Source organism: Oryza sativa, chromosome 10 (assembly GCF_034140825.1).
Source record: "Oryza sativa Japonica Group chromosome 10, ASM3414082v1".
NCBI lineage: Eukaryota > Viridiplantae > Streptophyta > Magnoliopsida > Poales > Poaceae > Oryza > Oryza sativa.
Window position 1 is genome coordinate 6,180,832 of NC_089044.1, and position 23,353 is coordinate 6,204,184.

Below are 23,353 nucleotides of genomic sequence, written 5' to 3' on the forward strand. Positions count from 1 at the left end.
ACAGTGCACTGCAGGCTGGCGGCCTGCCTTCACGGGCCGCCGTGCCCCGAACGGCCCGTGGGCCGCGGGCGTGCCGTGCCGGCACGGGCACGGCCCGGCCATCCACGGGCCGTGCTTGGGCCGGCGGCTCGGCACGTGGGCCGGCACGGCACGGCCCGTTTCATCAGCCGTGCCTAACGGGCCGTGCCGAAACGGGCCGTGCCGGAACCGTGCCCGTGCCGGGCCGGGCCGTGCCGCCCGTTTGGCCACCTCTAGAGTAGTGTGTGAGGCGGAGATGACCAGCCACCGACGCCGCACCACCTCGCCGTCGCCGGCGCAGGCGCAGCCACTGGAAGACGACGACCTCCTCTCCGAGATCCTCCTCCGCCTCCCGGCGAAGCCGTCCTCCCTCCCCCGCGCCTCCCTCGTCTGCAAGCGGTGGCGCCGCGTCGTCTCCGACGCCGTCTTCCTCCGGCGCTTCCGATCCCACCACGGGAAGCCACCCCTCCTCGGCTTCTTCAAGGTCAGCTACAGAAATCCCATCTTCATCCCCACGCTGGACCCGCCGGACCGGATCTCCGCGGCGCGTTTCTCCCTGCAGCTCCCGCTCCCCGGTGGCGGCGGTGGCAGCCCCCCGGTTTTTGGTCACTTTTACCATATGTTCGCATTCCGCCACGGCCGCGCCCTTATCTACGACCGGAGCTTGTTGCAAATCACGGTGTGGGATCCCGTCACCGGCGACCGGCGCGCCGTTGATATCCCCGAGCCGTTCGGTCGCCGGCCGGCGTACGTCTCCAACTGGGCGATGCGATGCGTGGATGGGCATGTGCACGGCGGCTGCCACTCCAGTCCCTTTGAGGTGGTGGTAATAGGCTTCAATAAGTACCGGAGGCGGCTTTTCACTTGCGTTTACTCATCCGACACCGGCAATTGGGGCAAGGTCATCTCAAATGCGTTTAATTTTAGGGGGCACAAGACTCGTTCTAGTACCCCTGGTTGGGAATTTTTTTTATTGCTTGTTCCAAAGTGTTATTGGGACCGTCATCCTTCAGTTTGATTTGGATACACAAATACCAGCCTAGATCGATGTGCTACCAGAAATGCATGGCGATGGAGGTGACCAGATTGCACCAGCAGAGGATGGTGGGCTTCTCTTCCTTGCTGTGCGGGATTTTAGTCTCAATCTATGGAAGCATAAGATCAATAGTGACAGTGCTGCTGCTGGATGGGTGCTGGAGAAAACTATTGAACTGGACAGGCTCCTTCCTTTCGAACCAAGGCCTGATACTGATACACCGGCACCAATGAATATTCTGGGCTTTGCTGAGGAACATAATGTGGTATTTCTGGCAACAGCTATTGGTGTCTTCATGGTTAATCTGGAGTCTGCAATTTAAGATTCTTCCCCAAGCCCCGGGAGTAGGCATCTGTCATCCATTCACTAGTTTTTATACTAAAGGTAATTATTTGCCATGCCTTTTACACTGTACGTATAGAAAAATCATGTTGTTTTCGATTGCTGGTTGCTTGTTAATGCCTTATTTGCTCAGTGACATTTATTGTTCCTTTAACTGCTTGGTTCCTTGATGAACTGTCCTACATATGACATATCATTTCCAATATTATTCTTCAATTACATGGTCTGTAATTGAGAAACGGATAATCTTTTTTGAACTTAGCAGATCCAAAATATTCACTACCTCCATTCCAAAATATAAGTATTTTTAGAGTTGGACACTAGTATTAAGGAAACTAGGAAGTTAGCTCGTATTGTTGCGCACGCATGTATCGTATGCCATGTTTATAAGGGTGGAAACTGGATTAATTATGCCACGATTCAAAAGTATGATTTCTCACCAAAAAAAATTGTTCATCAGTATTGATTAAAAAAAGTTGTGGAGAAACCTTAACTATATAGGATAAAGGGAACACCATTAGCATCTAAGCAGTTATTCTTTTTCCCGAATACGCATCTAAGCACTTACAATGCTATGCTTATAGAGATGGATGTTTCAAGCTAAGTAAAATAGGTTCTCTCTAAATTAGATCACTTTACTCCCTATTGATATAATTAATTTTCTATTTTATTTTATACTGGTCTTATTTTATCTTTTATATTTTGTGGGATGATAAATAGTTGCACAATGTTCCACCTTATGTATAAACTTTTATTTTTTAAAAAAAAATGGCTTTTGTATAAGCAGCTAAGACTAATATATGTTCTCACTGTTTAGTGAATTGGGTGGGGGCCGGACAACCCATATGAGAGTTTCATGCAGAGAGGCTCCACGTAGTCAAAAATGAACACGATCAAATAGCTAAATATAACTACAAACACGATCAAACAGCTAAATATAATTCCTGAAAGGGTCAATTAGGCCTAGAGGGGGGATGAATAGGCTAATTCAAAAACTTAAGTAAATGCGGAAGCAACACTTTTCGGAAATTCCGAAAATGATTTTCGGAAATTCCAAAAATAACATAGCAGGCGCAACTGAAATGAAATGCTAGATCTAGCTGCCTACACAAAAGAAATACTAGCACAAACAACAATAGACTTATAGCGGCGCAAACAAGCAAAGCTAGAGGAGGGAGAAAGGGATATCATTGACGTTGATGCAATATGAGATGTTCCCGAAATTCGAATCCTTGAGGGGATTCTACTCTCTATTGAGGAGCCGGGTCTTCGCTAACCCTTTCCTTAAGAGATTGCACAAAGCACTCCTCCTTCCACTAGTGGTTTCTCTTCCCTTTCGGAGGTGAGATCCGACCTTCACAAACTTCTCTTGGCCAACCACACGTAGATCGGTGACTCAAGAGTGACCTAGCCATCTAGAAGTCCTTAACCTCCAAGAGTAATAAATGATGCAAAGAACTCCCGGGAATGATGCAAGTGCTCAAAAATCTTCACGAAGACAACACCAAGCACTCACACAAGCTCGAAACCACAACTCTCACACACACCAAATCCGAATCAAACACGGGTGGAGAGGGGAATCAAGCAAGCAAGGCTCAAAAGTAAATCTCAAGAGTAGTAAGCCAAGGGCACAAGTTTTCAATGAGAGCAGCAGCCTTGACTTGGTGAGAGGAGGCTATCTATAGCCACAGCTTCATATCTGCCCGTTATGTGCAATAATTCCATTTTTCGGAAATTCTGAAAATTAGCATCGGACAAGTCCGAAAATCTCCAGAACAGCAAACACAGTGAAGTCCAACTAAGTTTTTCGGAAATTCCGAAAACATTTCGAACAAATCCGAAAATATCCAGAACCAAAATTGCCTGCTAGATATTTTCAGAAATTCCAAAAATTACTTTCGGACATGTCCGAAAATATACATAAGCGGTTTTGGCTGCGTAGACATTTTCGGAAATTCCGAAAATCTCTTTCGGACAACTCTGAACTTCACTGCCATTTTCGGAAATTCTGAAAGTCAGTTTTGGACAAGTCCGAAAATTTACAGAACCGTTTTTCGCTTCACGGCCATTTTCAGAAATTCCGAAAATCGGTTTCGGACAAGTCCGAAAATTTCTAGAAAATAGACAGAACTGAGTTTCGCTTCTAGAAATTTTCGGACTTGTCCGGAACCGATTTTTGGAATTTCTGAAAATGGCAGTGAAGCGAAAAACGGTTCTGTAAATTTTTGGAAATTCTGAAAACCTGTTTCAGACAACTCCAGAAAATTCCAGAACAGAGAAAATGAGAAGAAACACTTTGAAAAATTGATTTTTGAGCACCCACATCACTCATCATCAATGCATCACCCCCCCTAATAGTACGGCTTTCCTAAAGACACAAAGAAATTAAAATGTACAATATACCCTTTGCTCATATGCCGCATCGCTTGGATTTGTAGCTATTATCGAGTTTGGCATGGAAACATGGTGCGCCGAGAACTAACAATCCTCACATCTACTCAAACGAAAATGTTAGTCGTCTCTAATCGCATTGTTATTAATCACCAAAATCATTAGGGGCCTAGATGCACTTTCAATTCCAAAACAACCCTAAAAATATTTGTGTTCAAAAGACTCAATAAATTCTTTCAAGATAAATTTGTAATATTTTTTTGTGTGCATCTAGTATACGTTTAACTCCTGATCATTGTGCCCCATGTTACGAAACTTCTGTAGATACTGAGATATGGTGGTTGCACCTATGAAAATTGTCATGTGTTGTGTTCACACTCTTGATCAAGTTTAGTTAGTCCTATTTTCCATACCTTGGTATATCATAAAATCTAAATGAATCTTAAAGTTAATCATTGTGTATATATGCAGGACAAATATGTTCGTGGCATGTTAATGCTCATATCTAGAGATGATTAACCTTTTAATTGGTTTGTGCAGAAAGAAAATAAACGGACTTATGTTCTTACCCTAAAGGTATATAAGCCCATTGCCACATACATGAGGATCTATCTATAATACATTACAAGTCTGTTAAACATCATCTAAAATCGATGAGATGGTAACGTTGAGTATGTATTAAACTAAAATCTAATATATTCTTTGAATTTATAATTATATAGCTAGCTAATTATTGAATTCTTTTGTATTAAATTTTGCTAGCTAGCTAGAAAACCGGAATATGGAAGGAAGGAAAGGAGAAAATATAGGTGTAGGCTAGATGGGGAATGTACATACTTAGGCGTGTACGTACGTGTGAAGAGGAGGCCTGGATGGAGGGGCCGGGGTGGAGGTGGAGATCCACGGGATGGGTTTTGGGTTTTTTTGTCTTTTTAAAATTGATCTGTATAATCTAGTGGTGTAGCATAATGGGTCCACCGTATTAAGTAAAATCGAGGGCTAGATGTTTTTTTTTTCTCAGAATTTCTAAGATTTTTTATAATTTATTAGAGCGCCATATGGCAACTTAGGAGTGTTTATAGGACGTTTAATGGACTTTTAGTATATAATAGATAGATAGATAGATTGGTAGAATTAAATGGGGGAAGGTTGTGACTGGTTGACGAGAAAGTGGATGAATAATTTGAATGGCGGAAGATTTTGATCGGTTGAGAAGAGAATATAGGTAGAGAAGTTGTTATATTTGGGACAAATTTTGAGTGCTACAATTTATTATATTTTGGGATAGAACGAGTAAATAATAACAGTTTGCTTAATTTATTCTCATGCCGTTCTGCGTACTGCATAAACTGTAGTCCTAACATTGCTATAGGATGTTGGGTGGTAAATTTGTATTGTGTATTTTCTTAATGTTTCTTCATGAAGGTGCATATTTGAGTAGTATTATTTAAAAGCTCGGTTTTGCTTCCTGACATAACATAGAGTGACTATATCACCTCTTGTAAGCGAAATAATGTGAACACGCATGTCCTGCATTTTGGTTTATGATGTGTAATTATGGGGATTTGGCCTAACTTTGCTGACCATATGACTATGGCATGAATTTATATCGGTGACTCGTTGCTCATCTTGTGATGTTTCCGTTTGCCTATGTCATTAACAAATTGGCTTTTGTTTTGCTTATTGACGGCAGAACTGTTGCCCCAATGATGAATGACCCTATAGTATTTGATTATGGTGGTTGTGAGAGCTATGCTTGGTGATTTTACCGAGTTTTGGATGACTAACTACCTTTGCCTATGAAGCTATATATGTCAGTCCTAGTAGGTGTTGTGTTGCCTCGTGTGCCTGATATATCTTGGCTTGTTAATTAATGACAATGTAAGCATGTCTAGGTGTTTTATGGACACCTTCGTCCTTGGTTCTGTACAGTGACACCTTGTGTCTTTTTGTGTTTGCTGGGAACATGTGACTATATGTTCTCTGTCTAGTGGATGAAATCTGAATAATCACTTCACTTTGGTAACGTGTCATTTGTGATATGTGTGTGTCCATTTGTCGCCCAGGACTCCAGGAGAATAATCAATCAGTTTGATTATTGTCCCGGGTGACAAATGTGGTGGAATATTGTGATCGTTCTTTGTTTCCACTTACTAGCAAGAACCTAGAGCCTGTTCCTGTAATTTGTTTAGATTTTGTAACTTGGTGATTTCTGTTGTATTGCAGTTCATATTGGTTCAAGATGTGTATTAAGTTTTATGGAGTTGCTTAAACTTAAACTTATAGGAGTTAATCTACTGAAGATTCTCATGCCAACATCCCAAAGTTGACACTTCTCTAATGGCCACGTAACATTAAAGTTTCTTTTATCTATACTATAAGGGCAAGTTTCATGATAGAGGTAGTGGTCACATCTAATTTTGTCTAAATCATCTACATATTAATTTAGAGGTAATACATACAATAGATTGCATCTCCTTACACTAAACCCAATACATTTACTACCAATCAACTTCTCTCTTTCTCTCTTATTTCTTGAAATTGGTGTGGAGGTTGTCCCTTGTATGAGGGGTGGCTGCTCCTCTCTCTCTTCTCCTCTGCTCCATATCATCATATGATTCTATATGGCATCTTGGAATTAGTGATAAGGGGCTCATAATACTTGCCCTAATAGAGCAACTTGATCTACCCGTCCGATCCACTCGAATTAACGCATGGGATTGAGTTTTGGATTCTCCGAAGGAAACAGGCAATCCTCCTTCGGTCCCACCCCTAGCGCTCACGCTCGCGCACGCACTCCGCCTCCACCTCCCCTTTAATCGGTAACGGCGCTCCACGTTGCCATCGCCGCTGTGGATTGACCCATCGCCTTCCTTGCCGGCAACCACGCTCCTACCGCCGTCGCTTCCCCTCTCCCGTCTACGCTAGCTCCGCCTTTCCTTAACCGGTAACCGCGCTTCCCCTCGGCATAGCCGCCCACTGCGCTCTGCCTCACCATTGCCCCGCCTGAACCCGCTGTGGACGACTGGCCCTCGCCTTCCCTCGCACTCACCCAGCCTAAAAGCTGCAAACTGGATCGCCGCTGCCGTCGGCACCGATTGACCCCTCGACAACGGCTCGGTGTCGATGCTATTACGCCTCCGCGCACTGACCAGCGATTTGTGTAAATGCCACTTCAATCCTCTTCAATTCACTGACCAGGTGTGTTATGGACTTTTCAATTGCTACTAAAACATACCGTGATCCCTACACACGATCAAACTGATATATTTTACTGAGTTATTGGTATCCTCAATGGCATGTCTTTGTTCTGTTCCTTTACTACAAGTTTAAAGTGTACACCCATCAGTTATTGTATACCCAAATTGAAGAAGATCGAAAATGATACGGACACAATTTGGGTTCAAGTAGTGGCATGTTTATGTGCTTGTTAAAAAACTGCAGATAATCATGGTATTTGAGCACCTAATTATTGTTCCATTTGTCGTGGATCTGATGCCTCCAATCCTCATGTGTTATTCTCTCTATCTGATCCGGTTTGGCTGAGTTGTTTATTCATGAATGGATGGTCCAATTTGGTTCAGCACCCTGGTTCATCCGATTTCCTACTCTGGTTTTTAGTGTTATTTACTTTTAGAAAGATAAGTTTACCTGAACTTTATTTTTCGGTATTAACTGTGATTCAATCGGTAGTGTTTACAATATTGCAGAAGTTGAGTCGAAATATTTTTTTGAATTAGTGCTGCTTTCCACTGTTACTATAGACAATAATATAGATTGTTTACTTGATTGAATATGTGTCGACGTGCCTTGCACGGCCCGTTAAGTAGTTTAAATAATATACAAACACAGATGATCACAATGCGCACTCATCCTCATGAATGCACACACGAACCAACATCTGAGCACACACAGGACATTAAGGTCTCCTTTATTTGCCAAAGTTTTACAATGGATCATGATTAGACTCATCTTTTCACTAAACACCATATAAACTATCATCCATTGCATCTTGGATTGGGGTTTTGCAATTTGGTATAGCACTGCACGTTGGCTTTTGCCCAAGGGAGTATCTAAAAAAAGTAAAAAACTGCTGCATTTTTTTTATTGAAAACCTACATATGTAACTATAATCGAAGTGTAATTACATTGTAGCTGCACTATAGCTGTATTGTAACTAGAACTACAATATAACTTATATAAAACTCATATTTAACTATGGTTTGGTTGGCTAGCACCGAGATCTTACATGTGACAAGTGTAAAATTTTTGTTCTAGCATATTTTTCCCCTTCATGCATAATCTCGAGACGATTCGATAGTCACAAATCTAAAAATTTTGGGGTCAAAAAACATACTGAAGTTTTCTAGCAATTCCGTATCCACCCATGCACAAAGGCGTAGCTGGTTGAAAGAAGAAATAGGAGTGTCATGGCCTCGTGGGGCGGTGGGAAACGAAGACGAGCGACGCAGCCACGCACGGCCATGGCGCGAGGGCTCCCATTTTCCTCAGTTATCGGTGATTTGGTGGCACATGCTTGGGCCGTCAATTGATTGGATAACGTGAACTAGCTGGGTGGCCCACGCAATTGCGCGACTAGCACCCATGTAAATTATATAATTTTTTAATATGATTTTACTTAAAATTTATTAAATAGTTATCTCGTTGTCTTAAGATTTTGAAAGACCATGCCTTATCATCCTAATCTCTCTAATTTTATATTTTGAAAGTCACACCAATTGCTACCCCTTATTTCTGTCATATCCTTCTTTATTTGCTTGCTCGATCTGTTTCTATTCATTCTCCTTATAACCTTTAAAAATTGAATCTAATAATTTTTAGAGTTTATTGTCCGGTTAGGCTTCATCTTTATCATTTACTCCCTCCATTATATAATATAAGGCACAACCACTTTTTTTAGATGTTCCATAATATAAGGCATGCATGCATGCATGCCATTAACTATGACATATTCTCCATTAAATTACTACTTTTTAAAATCCTTCACTCTCACATTCTCTAACTCTATTGGATGCATGCATTACATTTATTAGGATAATCTAAACTACAAGATGATAATAACTATTTCTTGGTCTTTAGGTTAAGGTGGTTGTGCCTTATATTTTGGAATGGAGGGAGTATACTTTATAGAAATCCTGTCAAACGTTGTCATTATACTCCTCTACGGCCGTCCACTGGCTCTTCTCTTTATTATCATTAGTATTTTAAAAATCGAACATAATTATCGTTTATGTTCATTTTTTACTTTATAAAAGTTCTGCCAAAACATTAGCGACTTTGTCATTGTACTCCTCTACGGCTCGCCCGCTGCCGCCCTTCTTTATTGTCATTGAGATTTTAAAATCAAACATAATTATCATTGGGTTTTTTTTTTTACTTTTAGAAGCACAAACCTTAAAAATCGGACCTTATAATTTTTAGAACTTATTGTCTTTGGGTTTCAGGTTTTTATAATTTTTAGAAATCTCGTCAAACGTTGCCACTGTACTCCTCTACAACCCGCCGGCCGCCTACTCTTTATTGTTATTGGGATTGTAAAAATCGAACATAACTATCGTTTGAATTTATTTTTTTACTTTCTAGAAGTCCCATCAACCATCGGCGGCTCTGCCCGCCGCCATTGTACTCCTGTACGACCCGCCCGCTGCCTCTCATTTTTATTGTCGTTCAGATTTTAAAAATCAAATATGATTATCATTAGGGTTTTTTTTTATTTTTACTTTCTAGAAGTCTTGCCAACCGCCTTGACCGGTTGCTTCATGACCTGCCCGTCATCCTTCCTTTTAATTGTCATTTGGTGATTTATTAATAGTTCTTAGATGTCCCTTCAACCGCCACCACTCTACGCCTTTATAGGCCTATTACTTAATTAATCTCGTCGTATGTTTTAGATAGTCTTTTTCTTTCAATAGTCTTTATTTTTTATCACCAATTTTAGTTATTTATAAATTGTATTCCTAGTTGAAATCTTATCTTTCTTTTTCAAATTTCAGAATTTATTTTATCTTTTGTTTCGAATTTTAACTGATATCGTATTGTGTTCTTTTAATATTTTTATTATTTTTTATTTTAAATTTCAGTTGTTTCAAATTTGTATTCCTACTTGTACTCTCTTTTTAATTTGTCTAATTTTAGATTTTATTTTATTTTTTTTATTCAAAAATTTAATTAATCTACTATTGGATTCTTATATGTACTCTTATTTCAATATTACTTATATTTAATTCCGAATTTCAGTTAATTTTAAATTGTATTACTACTTGAACTGTTTTTTTTCTTTTCCTTTTCTAATTTCTAATTTTTTTTAATTTTTTTGAATCTTAATAATCTCGTATTGGGTTTTTATATGGACTATTATTTCAATATTGCTTAATTTTAATTCCGAATTTTTGGTTATTTTTAAATTGAATTTCTACTCGAACTCTTCTTTTCCTTTTTTTAATAATTTTGGATTTTATTTTTTTTCTGAATATTAATTAATCTCGTATTGGGTTCTTATAAGGACTCTTCTTTGAATAGTGCTTATTTTTAATTTCGAATTTCAGTTATTTTTAAATTGTATTTCTAGTTGAACTCACCTTTTATTTTTCTTTTTTAATTCCGATTTTTAGATATATCTAAATAGTACTCCTTCTTTATTCTGAATTTTCATGATTTTTTAAATTTATTTGGAATTATTATTGAAAACCATTTTTATAATTACCTAGTATAGTTTCTACAGCCTTGTTTTTTTCTTTTTATGGAAGCAGCAAGTCGGAGGGGTCTTGAAGTCAAATCCGAGTCTCATTAGTCCCAAGCCACGCATGGAATCAGATTAGTACTAACCTTTAATTTCTTTTAAAACTGTGTCATACGGACTCCAAAACATATTCGAAATCTAGATTTCTATAGTAGTGTGATCAATCTCCACCGTTATAATCTATGTCCATCATGATCCAACGCGGTTGAATTTTCTATTTTTCTTCGATTAATGTGATAATTTCTAGTCTCCACAGCGAATATGGTGCCTCCTTTCAAAGCTGTTTTAATAATATAATAGATAGATAGATAGATAGATAGATAGATAGATAGATTGGGACATTGGAGCATTGGATTGGTGGTCGTGAAGGATCAACAAGATCATCAGGGAGTAGGAGAGGTCGTGCAGATTTAGACTGAAGGGACATGGATGACTAGAGGTTGTCTAAGTCATGATCCCCGGTCTGAAGCGCAAAGGATTGTTGTTGAGCGGAAACATAGGTCTAATCCTAATCCATGATGAAACTACTCCCTCCATTCCAAAATAAGTACAGTTTTACACTATTCACGTTAACATTTGATCGTTTGTTTTATTTGAAATTTTTTTATGGTTAGTATTTTTATTGCTATTAGATCATAAAACATGAATAGTACTTTATGTGACTAAATATTTTCAATTTTTTCATAAATTTTTCAAATAAAACAGACGGTCAAACATTAGGCACGGATATCCACGGCTGCCCTTATTTTGGGACAGTGGTAGTAATAAAGATCGTCCGAAGTGAAATCTACTCAACATTAATTAAATCTACAGTTTTACTTACCAACCCCGCTGCTGTAGCGAGTATTTTGTACCAAAAATTTCCTGTAGTTTTAGAAACAGCTGGTTTCCAGTAGGATGTCTAAAAGCGCGGCAGCAACAATGATAAGTGATCAATGACCTTAAGTTAAAAAAGATCTAAGGGCCTATTTGGATTGTTACCAAAAACATGCCCTACCAATATTTTGGTAATTTGAATAGTAGTTGTGTTTAATTTGGATCGAAGCCTATTCATTGGTAATACCTAATTTAGATTTGGTATCATCTAGAATATTCTTCACTACAATTTTACATTTTAGCTATATATTGGTAGCAAACCAAATATGATCAATGCAATCTTACTTTACCAAAGATTTGGTAGTGCCAAAACTTGCCTACATTTTGGCACTACCAAAAAATTGGTAGGGTAACAATCCAAATAGGCCCTAAATACATCAGGTTACAAGGCCAATTCTTCCAATACACTTATCTTACAAACATGTTATGCCAAAAGGCACAGCAAAGCAAAAGGTTGCATTTTAAGAAAGCACCACTTTAGTTTTGCTCTTCACTTCTTGTCATCTCTAAGGACGACATAATTGTGGCCATTAGTCTTCTGAATCTTCGATATTTTCTTCAGAATTTCAGCAAAAGCATTCTTGTCCTGCGGTGCGAAAACAATCAACGTTAAAACATGCACTAGCTGAAAGGCAAACCATAACGGCTATGGATATAGTTTCATGTGTGGCTGCGGCCTCCAAGATGCAATTTTTAATCATTAATTCTTATAATTTTATGTTAATATATACCTTCATAGTATTATTTTCAATAACAAATCTATTAATATGGCTTTCATCACCAAGATAGAACCAAACATAATAATGAGCAAAGTTTGACAGCATTTATTCTAAAAGGTCAAACTAATGGGGGAGGGGATATACCATAGAAATAGGGCAACCTACTGAAATATATAATGAAACACTACTATGATATTTATAGCCTTTTTCATTTTAAGATTTGAGGGATAATGCATCAAATACGGCTACATCAAAGTGACAACCTTCCTTTCCGATAGACCTATCCCACAAAGCCCTCAGGCTCAAGAACAAAAGGTATGTTCATACATGATGTTAAAAAATACCACAAATAAATCCTTCACATACTAATGAAGTAATGAGTTCATGACAAATCAAAAGAATTCCTAATGTGTACTTAGAAAATAGGTCCATGGCCAATTTTGCCATAACTAAAGTTAGGTAAATAGGAGCTAATTCCATGGCCAACTTTGCCATAACTAGCTAGACTTACGTAATTGTGGTATGCTAACAAAATTGTGGCAAACAAATGATAGTCAGAGTTCATAAAAAAGCTGACATGGCCAAAAGAAATTTTACGACAATGAACTGAAGCAATTATGCAACAAATGCTGGTGCTGCTCAGATTAGACGTTGCAACCATAGCCAACAGAGCAATGCCCCATTTAGTTCCATGGGTAGCCAAAGGGGCTTTGGAAAATGGAACTGGAGTACAGGATTGAAACCAGTTATCAGCAAAACCAGTCAATGCAAACAGGTTTCTCTGTTTCGAACATTTTACAAGATAGATACTTAGATAGCCTCATGCCATTCTGGTATAAAAGATGAATTGAACAAGCAATTTTAGGTGCAGCATGCGAATATAGATTGGGCTACCATAAATATGACCAGAGCAAAGTAAACAAAGAAATTGAACAAATCTACCTCTGGACTCCATAGTCCAGGGGGGTTTTGGTTGTCAGTCAAAGCAATCAACATGTATTTTCTTCTTCTCTAATCTCTACATGATTCACTAAGATTAATAACTGTGCCTTTGGGTGATTACTTGAATTTAAAAGATTTGTTTGAATTAGTATCCAAAATAAATAAAAACGGAAACTGACAAAACCTACCTCTGGACCTCGTAGTCTAGACTTAAATCTAGATACCAAATCTTGTGTAGTGACAGGAGCAACAGCAAGAAGAACAGTCCTGATTTCATCCTCTGTGACAGGAGATACATTTGCACTAGTTTTTGATGCAGCAGTGGCCTTCGATGCAGGTTTTGAGGAAGATGGTGTCTCATCTTTGGCCACTGATGGTTTTGTATCCTAAAAATAATGAAAGGATTTATCATTTAGAGACTAAATCAAAAGAAGTATTCTTGATAATAGTGTGTAAGAACTTACAGATTCCACCTTTGCTTTTTTGGAAGCTGCACCGCCAGATGCTTTTGAATCATCACCACCACCTGATTTCCTCTTTTGCTTCGATTTGGATGCAGGAGGTGTGCCACGAGCATGTCCTGATGGTGTTGGTTTAGCGGGGCTGTTATCTACAGGTTCATCTTTGGGTTGATCCTTCTGTTTTGGAGCAAGCACTGGAGATGACTCATCCTCCTGCTACATGGAGAAATACAAACATAAACTCATCAGGATAATTTTAACATCCTTTCTGGCCAAAGTTTACCCTCCTAATACACTATGGAAAATACAATATTTAAGTTGAGAGAATAAATTATTACGTCATCATCTTCGTCATCCTCATCGGCATCTGACTCATTAAGTCCAGCAGCTTTCCCAAGAAGCTTTTTCAACTCCTTGCCAGACTTGCTCAGACCACCCTCTTCTTCATTCTCTTCATCATCCTAAAAGAATCCATTGTCACAGAATATTTGTTATTCTGATAGGGAACAGTCGCACCTATGAGCAAGAAAAAGTAGCAAATAACAAAAGGGAAGAGGAAAAGCATATTTGCTTTCAAATAGGTTCACTACATTCATCATATATGGGTAGGTATTCTTCTTGTTCTAGCGGCATTTTTGCAAGAGGTGAGATCCCACAATAATGAGCTGCAAGCAATACAAAGCCTCTCTAATCAAAGAACTAGAATAGCTATCGGATACTTCTATTAGCATTGAATGAGAACCTTATAACAATGAACAGAAACTTAACACAGCTAAATCCTACTCCCTGCGTTCCAAAATATAAGGATTTCTAGGTTGTCTAGCAAGTACTAAGGTTAGGTCAAAAGATTCCTTTTTTAGCCACTTCAGTTATCAATTTTCTAATTTTGAATTGCTTAGATTCCGTTTCCAATCATCCAATTGGCTTTGGAATCATTGACATGATGGGAATCAGTGCTGGAATGCTTATATTGTGGTACAAAATTCGAATCCTAGAAATCCTTATATTTTCAAACAAAGGTTTATGACCATCATAACAAGGTATCCCACTTCTACTTCAGGTCAATTTATTTTGTTGACTGCTTTGTCATATTAAATTCAACACAAAAAGTCACATGTGGATTAAAACTGTTACATGAGACATGCATTATCAGGAGGTGTGATATCAGAAACCATATGAATATTTACAAATCAGATACTTGTCACATTGCAGTAACAGATGAGATGTCAAAGTGTGCTCATTCAAGGTATTATACGAGAAACACAAACTGTGATAACAGAACTCATAATTATTTTGAAATGAATAATCCTGTCTACCTGCTTAATTTCAGGAGGAGCGGGAATCTCAGGAGCTAAATCTGCCCGCTCCTCTGGGTCTATATCCACAGCCTCATCGTCGTCAGTGAATGTTTCTTCGTGCTCCCAGTCATCACCTGACAAGGCAATTCCCAACAGAGATGTCAATCTCAGACTTCAAAATGCCCAAAAAATATATAGGCATTGTTACTGTTTTATTCGCGTTGCACAAATTTCAGAATTGATCTTCCGCAAAAGAGCAAATGAAGCCCAATGTGATGGTGAATTGGGGATGTTATGCATTGTAGCTGAGAATTTGCTAAAAAATATATAAACACAAGTAACATGTGGAGGTCATCCAATGTAAAGAAGGCCATCAGACAAAAGGAATTACCACAAGCTTATGCTTCATGGTGTCTATAGACTCTTAAACAAATTTGATGAGAATGGCCTATAAAAAACATATCGTATTTTAAAAGTGTTACTAAATAAGTACTCTGAATCCACAACTGATTTTACATATGTCATGAAATCTCACTGGAAGAACCAAATGCATTCCAATTTTTGTCATGAAACCACACTGGCAGTACAAAATGCATTTTAAATTTTTAAGTATATTAGGCATTAATAACCTCAAACAACACATTACAGAATATGCCAATAACAAATATATATCTCTAAAAAAATTAAACATATGAAAAAGAAACTTCAGGCCAAGAAAAAGTAAAAACATCAAGGTACTATGCAATGGTAGTATAAATACAACTATTAGTTGTGTAGATCAACTGCAAAAGTATTGTTTTGAAGCAAGATTCAGAAGCACACCTTTTTCAATTTCATCATCCAAATCGAAGTCCAGATCCTTTCCACCTTCCTCATCGTCATCCATACTTTTTTTGTTGAGCGCAAGCCTATTTTTGCGTGCAGCTTCCTCTTCTTCATCCTCCTCGCCTTTATCAGAATTGTTACCCTCTTCATTATTTTTCCCTTTCTTGGGGCGGGCATTTTCTTTTTCAGTGCCATTTGTAGGCTCAAGTTTCTTTACGTCTGAACCAAAGGCAGCCGGCCCATTTGTAGCTGCTTTCATCATCCAACGTTCATAACCAGTTGCACTAGTTTTTCTCTTATTCATCTTCTCTTCAGCCTCTTCCAGGGTAAGTTGTTTGTACTGTGCAATTTTACTGAAGTTATACCTAAAAGGACATAACAAAGAAACAGATAATCAAATTAGACAATTTTATCTGACTTTCAGTCTTAATTAAAGAACTAGTAGTATTAGGACCATTGCTAAGACTATCACTGTAGTTTCTAAACAGTGTGCTTGGCACTCCCTTGGATTATAATCCAAAGCTTATTTTGAATTTTAGACCCGACTTTAGGATTAGTTTTAGGGATTTTCTTCAACACTTTTATTGCCTGATTCTTTTTCATGATCTAAGAAGGCAAGTTAAAAAAAATCCACCTACAATTATTCTTAAAGAAACAAACTTTAAAATTCAAAATTGATTTGGATTATAATATAAAGGAATGCTAAGCACACCCATGAACAACTTTTTGAAACCTACCTTTGTTGCTAACAAGGGTGAAAGCGACAAAATCACTTTAGTTTTGTCCACTAAATCATGTTTGGACATATGGAAATGGTCAAGTAAAATGTTTAATGAAATATTATCATAATATCGTACTTCTGTAGTTTTTTTAGCATATCCAAAAATATCTTCAATTTTGCATCCATGAGATTTTGACAACTTTGATTAAAAGCGAGCATCTAAAATATTGAGCAAGTCTATTACCAAGAACCAGCAGGATATGCATGAAATTCCTTGCCATGCATCATCAACAAATAGTATGTAGCTGTTGATGACTGTGATCCCTCCATTTGACCTTGATACTGATATTGCCCAGTTTCATCTTCCAAAATCCATGGCTTCCTATTGTATTTTTCCTAGTTTTGCAAAACATATATACACAAAGTTAACAGAGCCAACCAAACAAAACTTCATACAGATGTTCAGAGTTTCTATGGCTCAAAAACCCCAACCCCGTACAGAAAATGGCAACATCTGGTACAAGCAAAGTAAAATAAATTGTGGGAAGTATTTAATGTAGAAGCAATAGATCTGTGCTATCATGCAAGTTTGAATGTGACCCACTGGGTGAGATGCATTGGACTAAAGGAAAGTAGAAACCATAGTATCCCTCCTTTATTATTTTTCAATACGCCGTTATGCAAATTCTCATTCATGTGGTCCTATAGTGGAATTAAAACTGATCCATCCAAATCATGTGCGGTGGGGGGTTCACTATAACAACTAGATGTTGCCCGTAAACTATTTGAATTTGAAAGTATGGCTCCACAAGAAAGTCAAAGGGAGTAATGAAATGGAAGAGAGAAGTCATATCTTCATCAATCTATTTTGGGCCTTGCATGGTTAACTAAAAAAATACCAAAGATATTTTTTTGTCCTTCTATATTTATTCCAGTTTCTCTTTTTGACATCTTGTGTTAGCAAAAGCCCTAGCCCAATATGTCAACCACACGAAAACATATATTTGTTTAAATTTTTTACATAAAATGAAGACTAGTCTGAAACTTGACGGACCAAACCAACACCTTTTCCCCGAATGGAAATAGATGACCTCATCAGCTTTTTCGCATACCATTGAGTGTAGGTATTGGGAGATTAAAATGGTGTATAGTTATGAGGAAATGGACTATGTAATGCTACATTGGTACATCTGATAATTAAAACACTTTACCAAGACATACAGTGAAGACTGAAGATTCAAAAGTCATTTGTTTTCCAAAACAGAAAGCACATGATAAAACAGTGATTTCCATGAATGCATACCCGCATATTCTCAGGAATCTGGCGACCTTGTAACCCCTCCTTATGAAGAGACCATTTGTTTTCCGCACTCTTCTTTTTTGAGAAAGGGGGTAAACCAGTCACAAATCTTCCAATAGAGAAGCTCTTATCTGTGGTGGCATTGGCCCGTACATTATATTCCTGCAACCGAAAGATCCACAGAGGATGTCAGTGTAAGCAGATGAACCAAATAGCAAGCCACCAGAACAAGAACTTTGTTTTTCTTGAATATGCAAGAAAGCTGTGTATCATTTCATTAAGAGAGGAGGAAAGCGTGGGTAGAGAAGCAAAAGCCCTCCCTCACCCTACAAACAAACAGGACTTATGGTTACATGGAAAAACAACAAAAAATGACCTCGCCCAAGCGGGGTTAGCGACCTACTAAGGAACCCCCTGAGCTTAGAAGCTCCAGACATACACCAAAAGACACACTCATTAGCCACCGTTTGGATGACAGTCATTACATTAGGATGGACGCTGTTAAACACGCGGTCGTTTGTATGCTTCCAGATTTCCCAAGCCACCAAAATGATAATCAAATTGAGACCTTTTTTGAAATCCTTGTTTGCGCTGTAGACAAAACTAAGATTGTTTGCACTGACAACAAGAACTATGAACTGACAGCCCACATTGTTTGCACTGTGGACAAAACTATGATTGTAAGTGAATAAAATCCGAGAGAGTAACCACAACATTAATTCGTACCGGGACAAACAGTGTGAAATGAACATCCTGAAATCTAGTAAAAAACAAATCTTGATGACAAATTTTCTCTTCCTATTCATTCATTTCATATCTTCTAAAATATTCATGCATTTCATATCTTCTAAAATGAATTGTTCTGAAACAGGAAACTGAATCACCCATTTCTAATCCGATTAATGGAGCTTCTTCACAAGTCTACGTCAAGCCGCAACCTTTATGTTCAGAATTACTCCACAAGACCATGACAATATCAATATGGGTCCATAATACATCGAAGAGAATTCAGCTCATGAAGGAGGTCGTGTTGGAACCCTAAATTATACCATCAAGCATCACGATTCCCGGACTATCCCCCAATGACCCACCCAAAAGGGCACAAATAGAGCAGCGCACGCAGCCGGAAACCCTAGATCGCGAGCGCGGGCCACAACCCCCATAAGAAGGCACGGCACGGGAGAGCGGAAACGGAGGGGGAGGGGGGATCCATACATACCCTGATGAGGTTGGTGATGGGGGCCGAGCAGACGAGGCAGCGGGCGCCGGAGAGCGCCATGGATTTGCCGCAGGAGCTGCAGAGCGTGGTGTGCTTGCACGACGTGCCGTAGAGGTCCGACGGCGAGCCGCAGCCCTCGCACGCCGCCTTCAGCACCAGGTCGGCGCTCCCCATCGCCGGAGAGGGGCCAGCCACCGGAGAGGGGGGAGGGGAGGGGCGGGGCTACGGCGCCCCTTCCGGCGAGCGGAGGTGGGGGATCGCGGCGGCGGTGGCGGCCGGTTTGGGTCGTCTCTCGTGGAGTGTGGGTGTGCGGGTGGTGGGGTGGCGTGAAAATGGAAACGGGAACGGGGTCGGTTTGCTGCTGCTGTCTGAGCACTAGGGTTCGGTTGGATTTTGTACCGGAGAGACCAGAGACGGATTGGATCGGGCTGGGCTGGGCCCATGTGGTGTTATCCACTCGGATGCCCCTGGGTCTGTTAAGTTTTTTTAAGAAAAATTAACGTCTCTTTTCTTTTTTTTGAGAACTTTTAATTAATTAACGCCTGTAAAGCCTTTTTAAGCCTACAGTAGTGTTACTCGCTCTGTGTTATGTCTGATTTTTTGGCTTCAGTTAATAAGTACAATGAATGCTGAATGAAATGTACACATGATAGTTTTGTATGTATATACATGGACAGACAGAGTGTTCTGAAAGCACTATCAAAGGCTTCAGAAGCTCTAGCCCGCCACGTAGGACATCTGCTGCTATGGAAGAGAGAAATACGTGGAGACCATATCTTGACTTGGAAGCTCAGGCCTTACTTGAGGCACGAGTTCTTCAGCAGAAAAAGGCAAGGAATTATCATGCTGCGGTCCCACCCAAGCTCAAAAGCTATTCAAAAGATGACACAAGCATTATGGAGTGAATGACCTATTTCAGTTTTAGATCTACTTGGTAGCATCGGTCGGGCTAGAGACACGCGTAGCGTGCCCTGCACTGCTATTGGCCTCATGCTGCAATGGCTTTTGGTTACTAATCTAGTCATGATTTGTTTAATTAATGGTAGATTCATTCGTATGTTTTGCAGCTCAAAAGTTTATTGAAGAATGAGTACGCCAAATTTCAAGCAACACAGGACAAGTTCTGCAAGGAGAAAGCTGCTCGCATACAAAATTTCAGTGGTATGTCAGAATCCAGATAAGAGATAAACGGCCACATATTGTGATATGTGATAATTTTTAACAGTGTCTTTATCTGGCTCATGTCATGCTCAAGTTGCTCAAGTTGTTCATAATACTTAGGGTGAGATAGAATCTACCCTTTCTCCAACCTCTACTCTCTCTTTTTTATCTGTGCGCTTCCCAAACTGGTAAAAGATGTGTTTTTACAAATATTTTCTATATGAAAGTTGTTTAAAAAATCATATTAATTCATTTTTCAAGGTTATTTTAGCTAATATTTAATTAATCATGCGCTAATGAGTCACTCTGTTTCGCATGCATAGGGAGAAGTTCCGAACCGGAATATTCAATCTTAGATTATGTCTTACTCCCTCCGGTTTTATTTTAATTGACGTTTTAGACAATGACACGGTCTACAAAATATGTCTTTGACCTTATTTTTCTATTATAATATATATAATAAATAAATGTATGTTTATTTTTATTATAGTGCATTGAAAGAAATCTATATATGTTGTTATAATTCCTTTAAACTAAATATTTTTAAAATTATTGATGGTCAAAGTTATAAAAGTTTGACCTCAGCCTTGTCTCAAACGTCAATTAATATGGAACCGGAGGGAGTAGACTTCAACTCCAAACTACAGCTCTCTCATTTACTGTAAGTGCGCTTCTCGAACTGCTAAATGGTGTTTTTGCAAAAAAAAATACATAGAACTATTCCTTTAAAAAACAAATAAACTCAATTTTTATGTTCGTGATATTAATACTTAATTAATCAGAAACTAATGGTACTTTCCATTTCGCGTGCAGTACAAAAAGCAAAAGTTAAATGAGATCTCAAACGCAACCTAGTCCTTTGTTCATATTGCTTGATCCTATATCTTTAGTTCTCATCTTGCTCATGCCACGTTTTTTTTAAGAAATTTGCTCATGCCACGCATTTGATGATCGAAAAAAGTGCATCTAGGCTCCCTAGTGGGTTTTGGCTAATTGATGAGAAACGATTAAAGGAATAATGCAATTATTAAGTGATAAGCAGGCATTATTAGTTCCTAAAGTGAGTAAAGAAAACCTTCAAAGCAAAAGAGTTGAAGTGGAAAAGATTCGAACAAAGTTTTGAAGATAGAAGATCAAGCTGCCCTGAATTTGCATAATGTAGGACAGTCCTGTGTGGTACAAGACAGTCCACACATATGTGTCGGAAAATCCGGCAACAGTTGATCAAATTGTCTAGTGGTTGTAGGACAAATGGTGTTAGACAATCTAGTGCGGTACCGGATTGTCCGACTCCCTCTAGATGTGTGAGACCCTCAAGAATAAGGTTGTAGACCACGAGATAGCGTGTTACCGGACAGTATGGCCGAGTACCGTACTATTCAACATGTTATGAAGCGGCTAGAAGTGAACGTTGGAGAAGGCGATATCAGATAGTCCAAGAGCAGTCAGATTGTCCACCACTTTATGGCCCGATGGCTACTGGTTCAATGACCGTTGGAAAAGTATAAAAGACCGGATAGTTCGGACGGTACCAGACTATTTGACATTCGCGACGTGTGCAGGTCCTACGTCCGTCCATAAGAGATGGTCTGCAGCTGTACCAAATTTTCACTTTTTCCCTACTATCTTTACCTTTCTTTAAAAATTCGAATACTATCTTTATTACTTATTTAAAAAATTCGAAGTGTTTATGTTTCCTTGTCCGTTGCTATGTCTGCTTGTCCGTTTTATTAGTCACTACTGGTGCAGGATAGGATTGGATCGTTCCCGCACCACCACACGCGTGTCATCTCATATCACTCCTACGAGAACTACAGTCCACCATGCGCCCATCTCCATGCTAGTGAGAGAAAATAGGAACCCTAGTCTACACGTATGTGTAACGCCCGACGGGTCGACCACCACTGTCCAAGCATCCACCATGAGTAGTGTGTGTACGTCGCATCGATAACAAGTACGTATGTAAATCTCACATCAACCATCATGATTTTTATCTTGTTTTTTATGAAAGGCATTAGCCCTACTGTTATGGATATCAAGGGCCAATTCACTCAATGGACCAAACTTATGGCTGATCTCACCAAATGATTTCTAATTTGAGATATATGTGGATAATATGTTGTTGGAGAATAGATAGCATATCAGAGGCGTTTATATATAGGGAGTTGGTAGTTTATGATTTCACCACTCACACATGTTAGTCTTCATCAGCTTGAGTTGTGTTGTTATGAAGCGTTATGGCATTATTTTTTTTTACGAAAGAGCAAGAGTCTTGCAGCTGGAGCTATCTTGTTGAAATTGGTTTCGTCGCTGCCGTCAAGGATGCCTGTGGAGTGGAGTTGCCCGCTGCAGAAGTCAAGCTTTCAAGTCTAGCTTGTTTTATCTTTTCCGCTGCATTTGTAATCTTTTATATTTTTGTAAGACGTAGATCTATATATCAACAATTGTCTTTTGTGTATCCTGGCTGGTCCTGGACAGAGATTTAATGTACATTCAGCTTAGAAATTTTGGTTCGTGAATTTCTGGGCATGACAAAAGCTAGCCCAGTTGGGATTACTTGTGTGATGCAGTGCCCAACCCATGACCCAAAGGTTCATGATGCCCAACCTCATAGCTCCTTAGGTCGGGAAATTTTGGGCCATGCAACTAGGCTTCAACTCCCGCTGTGGACTGACTCCAAACCCTTCCAAAGGAAAACCCTCACCACTTGTCGACGGCTTTCAAGACCCAATCTGACAACCAATAGCCAAAGATGGGTGCATTGGGATGGAGGAAAGGATAGATTGAACTGCATACCATTACTAAAAGCCTCCCATTACAAGCTAGCAACCAGTTATGGATTGAATCCACAAGAGGCTGAAGGCTGTCCCAAAGTAGCTTCGTCGCGGAGCATGGGATGGCCAAGTACTTGCATGGAAAATTCACGATATAACAGGGAAGGATGTGCGAGACCAAGGTCAACTCATCCTCTAAACATTGGATTGGATAACTAGAGGCCTCCCCAAAGCAGGAGAGAATCGTCTTGATTGCATCCAAATCTTGAGAAAGAGGACGATGTCATCCGCGTAGAGAGACACTCTATGCTTGATGGTGTGACATCAAGTAGCTGAAAGATGTTGAGCTCACCTGCCTTCTGGATGAGGGCATTAACCATGCCCATCACTAAGATGAATAACATAAGGGAGAGAGGATCACCCTGACACCCATGCTGGTGACAAAAGCGTAGATTGAGTACACTGTTGAGCAGGACACGCGAGGAAGAGCTTGAAGAATGATTCAGCTGC

General features: G+C 39.3%; 2 protein-coding genes across 5 annotated transcripts; one reads left to right on the plus strand and one right to left on the minus strand.

The window, feature by feature from the left end:
* Nucleotides 1-270: 270 nt before the first annotated feature.
* LOC107278634 (uncharacterized) lies at nucleotides 271-1,550 on the plus strand. The gene is made up of 2 exons (XM_066304979.1): nucleotides 271-919; nucleotides 1,062-1,550. The coding sequence occupies exons 1-2, from the start codon at nucleotides 275-277 to the stop codon at nucleotides 1,374-1,376; spliced, it is 960 nt and encodes a 319-aa protein (XP_066161076.1). The 5' UTR covers nucleotides 271-274; the 3' UTR covers nucleotides 1,377-1,550.
* A 9,919-nt stretch (nucleotides 1,551-11,469) lies between these two features.
* Nucleotides 11,470-19,274, minus strand: LOC4348225 (transcription initiation factor IIF subunit alpha). Of its 4 annotated transcripts, none has more exons than XM_066304712.1 (9): nucleotides 18,909-19,274; nucleotides 17,693-17,851; nucleotides 16,634-16,785; nucleotides 15,666-16,033; nucleotides 14,862-14,977; nucleotides 13,884-14,006; nucleotides 13,558-13,758; nucleotides 13,273-13,470; nucleotides 11,470-12,009 (listed from the first exon to the last, which is right to left on the minus strand). In XM_066304712.1, the coding sequence occupies exons 1-9, from the start codon at nucleotides 19,080-19,082 to the stop codon at nucleotides 11,914-11,916; spliced, it is 1,587 nt and encodes a 528-aa protein (XP_066160809.1). In that variant the 5' UTR covers nucleotides 19,083-19,274; the 3' UTR covers nucleotides 11,470-11,913. The 4 variants fall into 4 exon arrangements, with proteins under 4 accessions (XP_066160809.1, XP_015614803.1, XP_015614804.1 ...); XM_015759317.3 differs by having other exon boundaries at nucleotides 13,549-13,758; XM_015759318.3 differs by having other exon boundaries at nucleotides 13,558-13,761.
* Nucleotides 19,275-23,353: the final 4,079 nt, after the last annotated feature.

Bases quoted from the DNA above. Each gene is read 5' to 3' on its own strand.
- LOC107278634 (XM_066304979.1), top strand. From the start codon at position 275: ATGACCAGCCACCGACGCCGCACCACCTCGCCGTCGCCGGCGCAGGCG. The intron at 920-1,061 runs GTCATCTCAAAT...ATACCAGCCTAG, and splicing joins ACACCGGCAATTGGGGCAAG to ATCGATGTGCTACCAGAAAT.
- LOC4348225 (XM_015759316.3), bottom strand. From the start codon at position 19,082: ATGGGGAGCGCCGACCTGGTGCTGAAGGCGGCGTGCGAGGGCTGCGGC. The intron at 14,007-14,861 runs GTAGACAGGATT...GGATTCTTTTAG, and splicing joins CTCCTCCTGAAATTAAGCAG to GATGATGAAGAGAATGAAGA. The intron at 13,471-13,548 runs GTAAGTTCTTAC...CATTATTTTTAG, and splicing joins AAAAAGCAAAGGTGGAATCT to GATACAAAACCATCAGTGGC.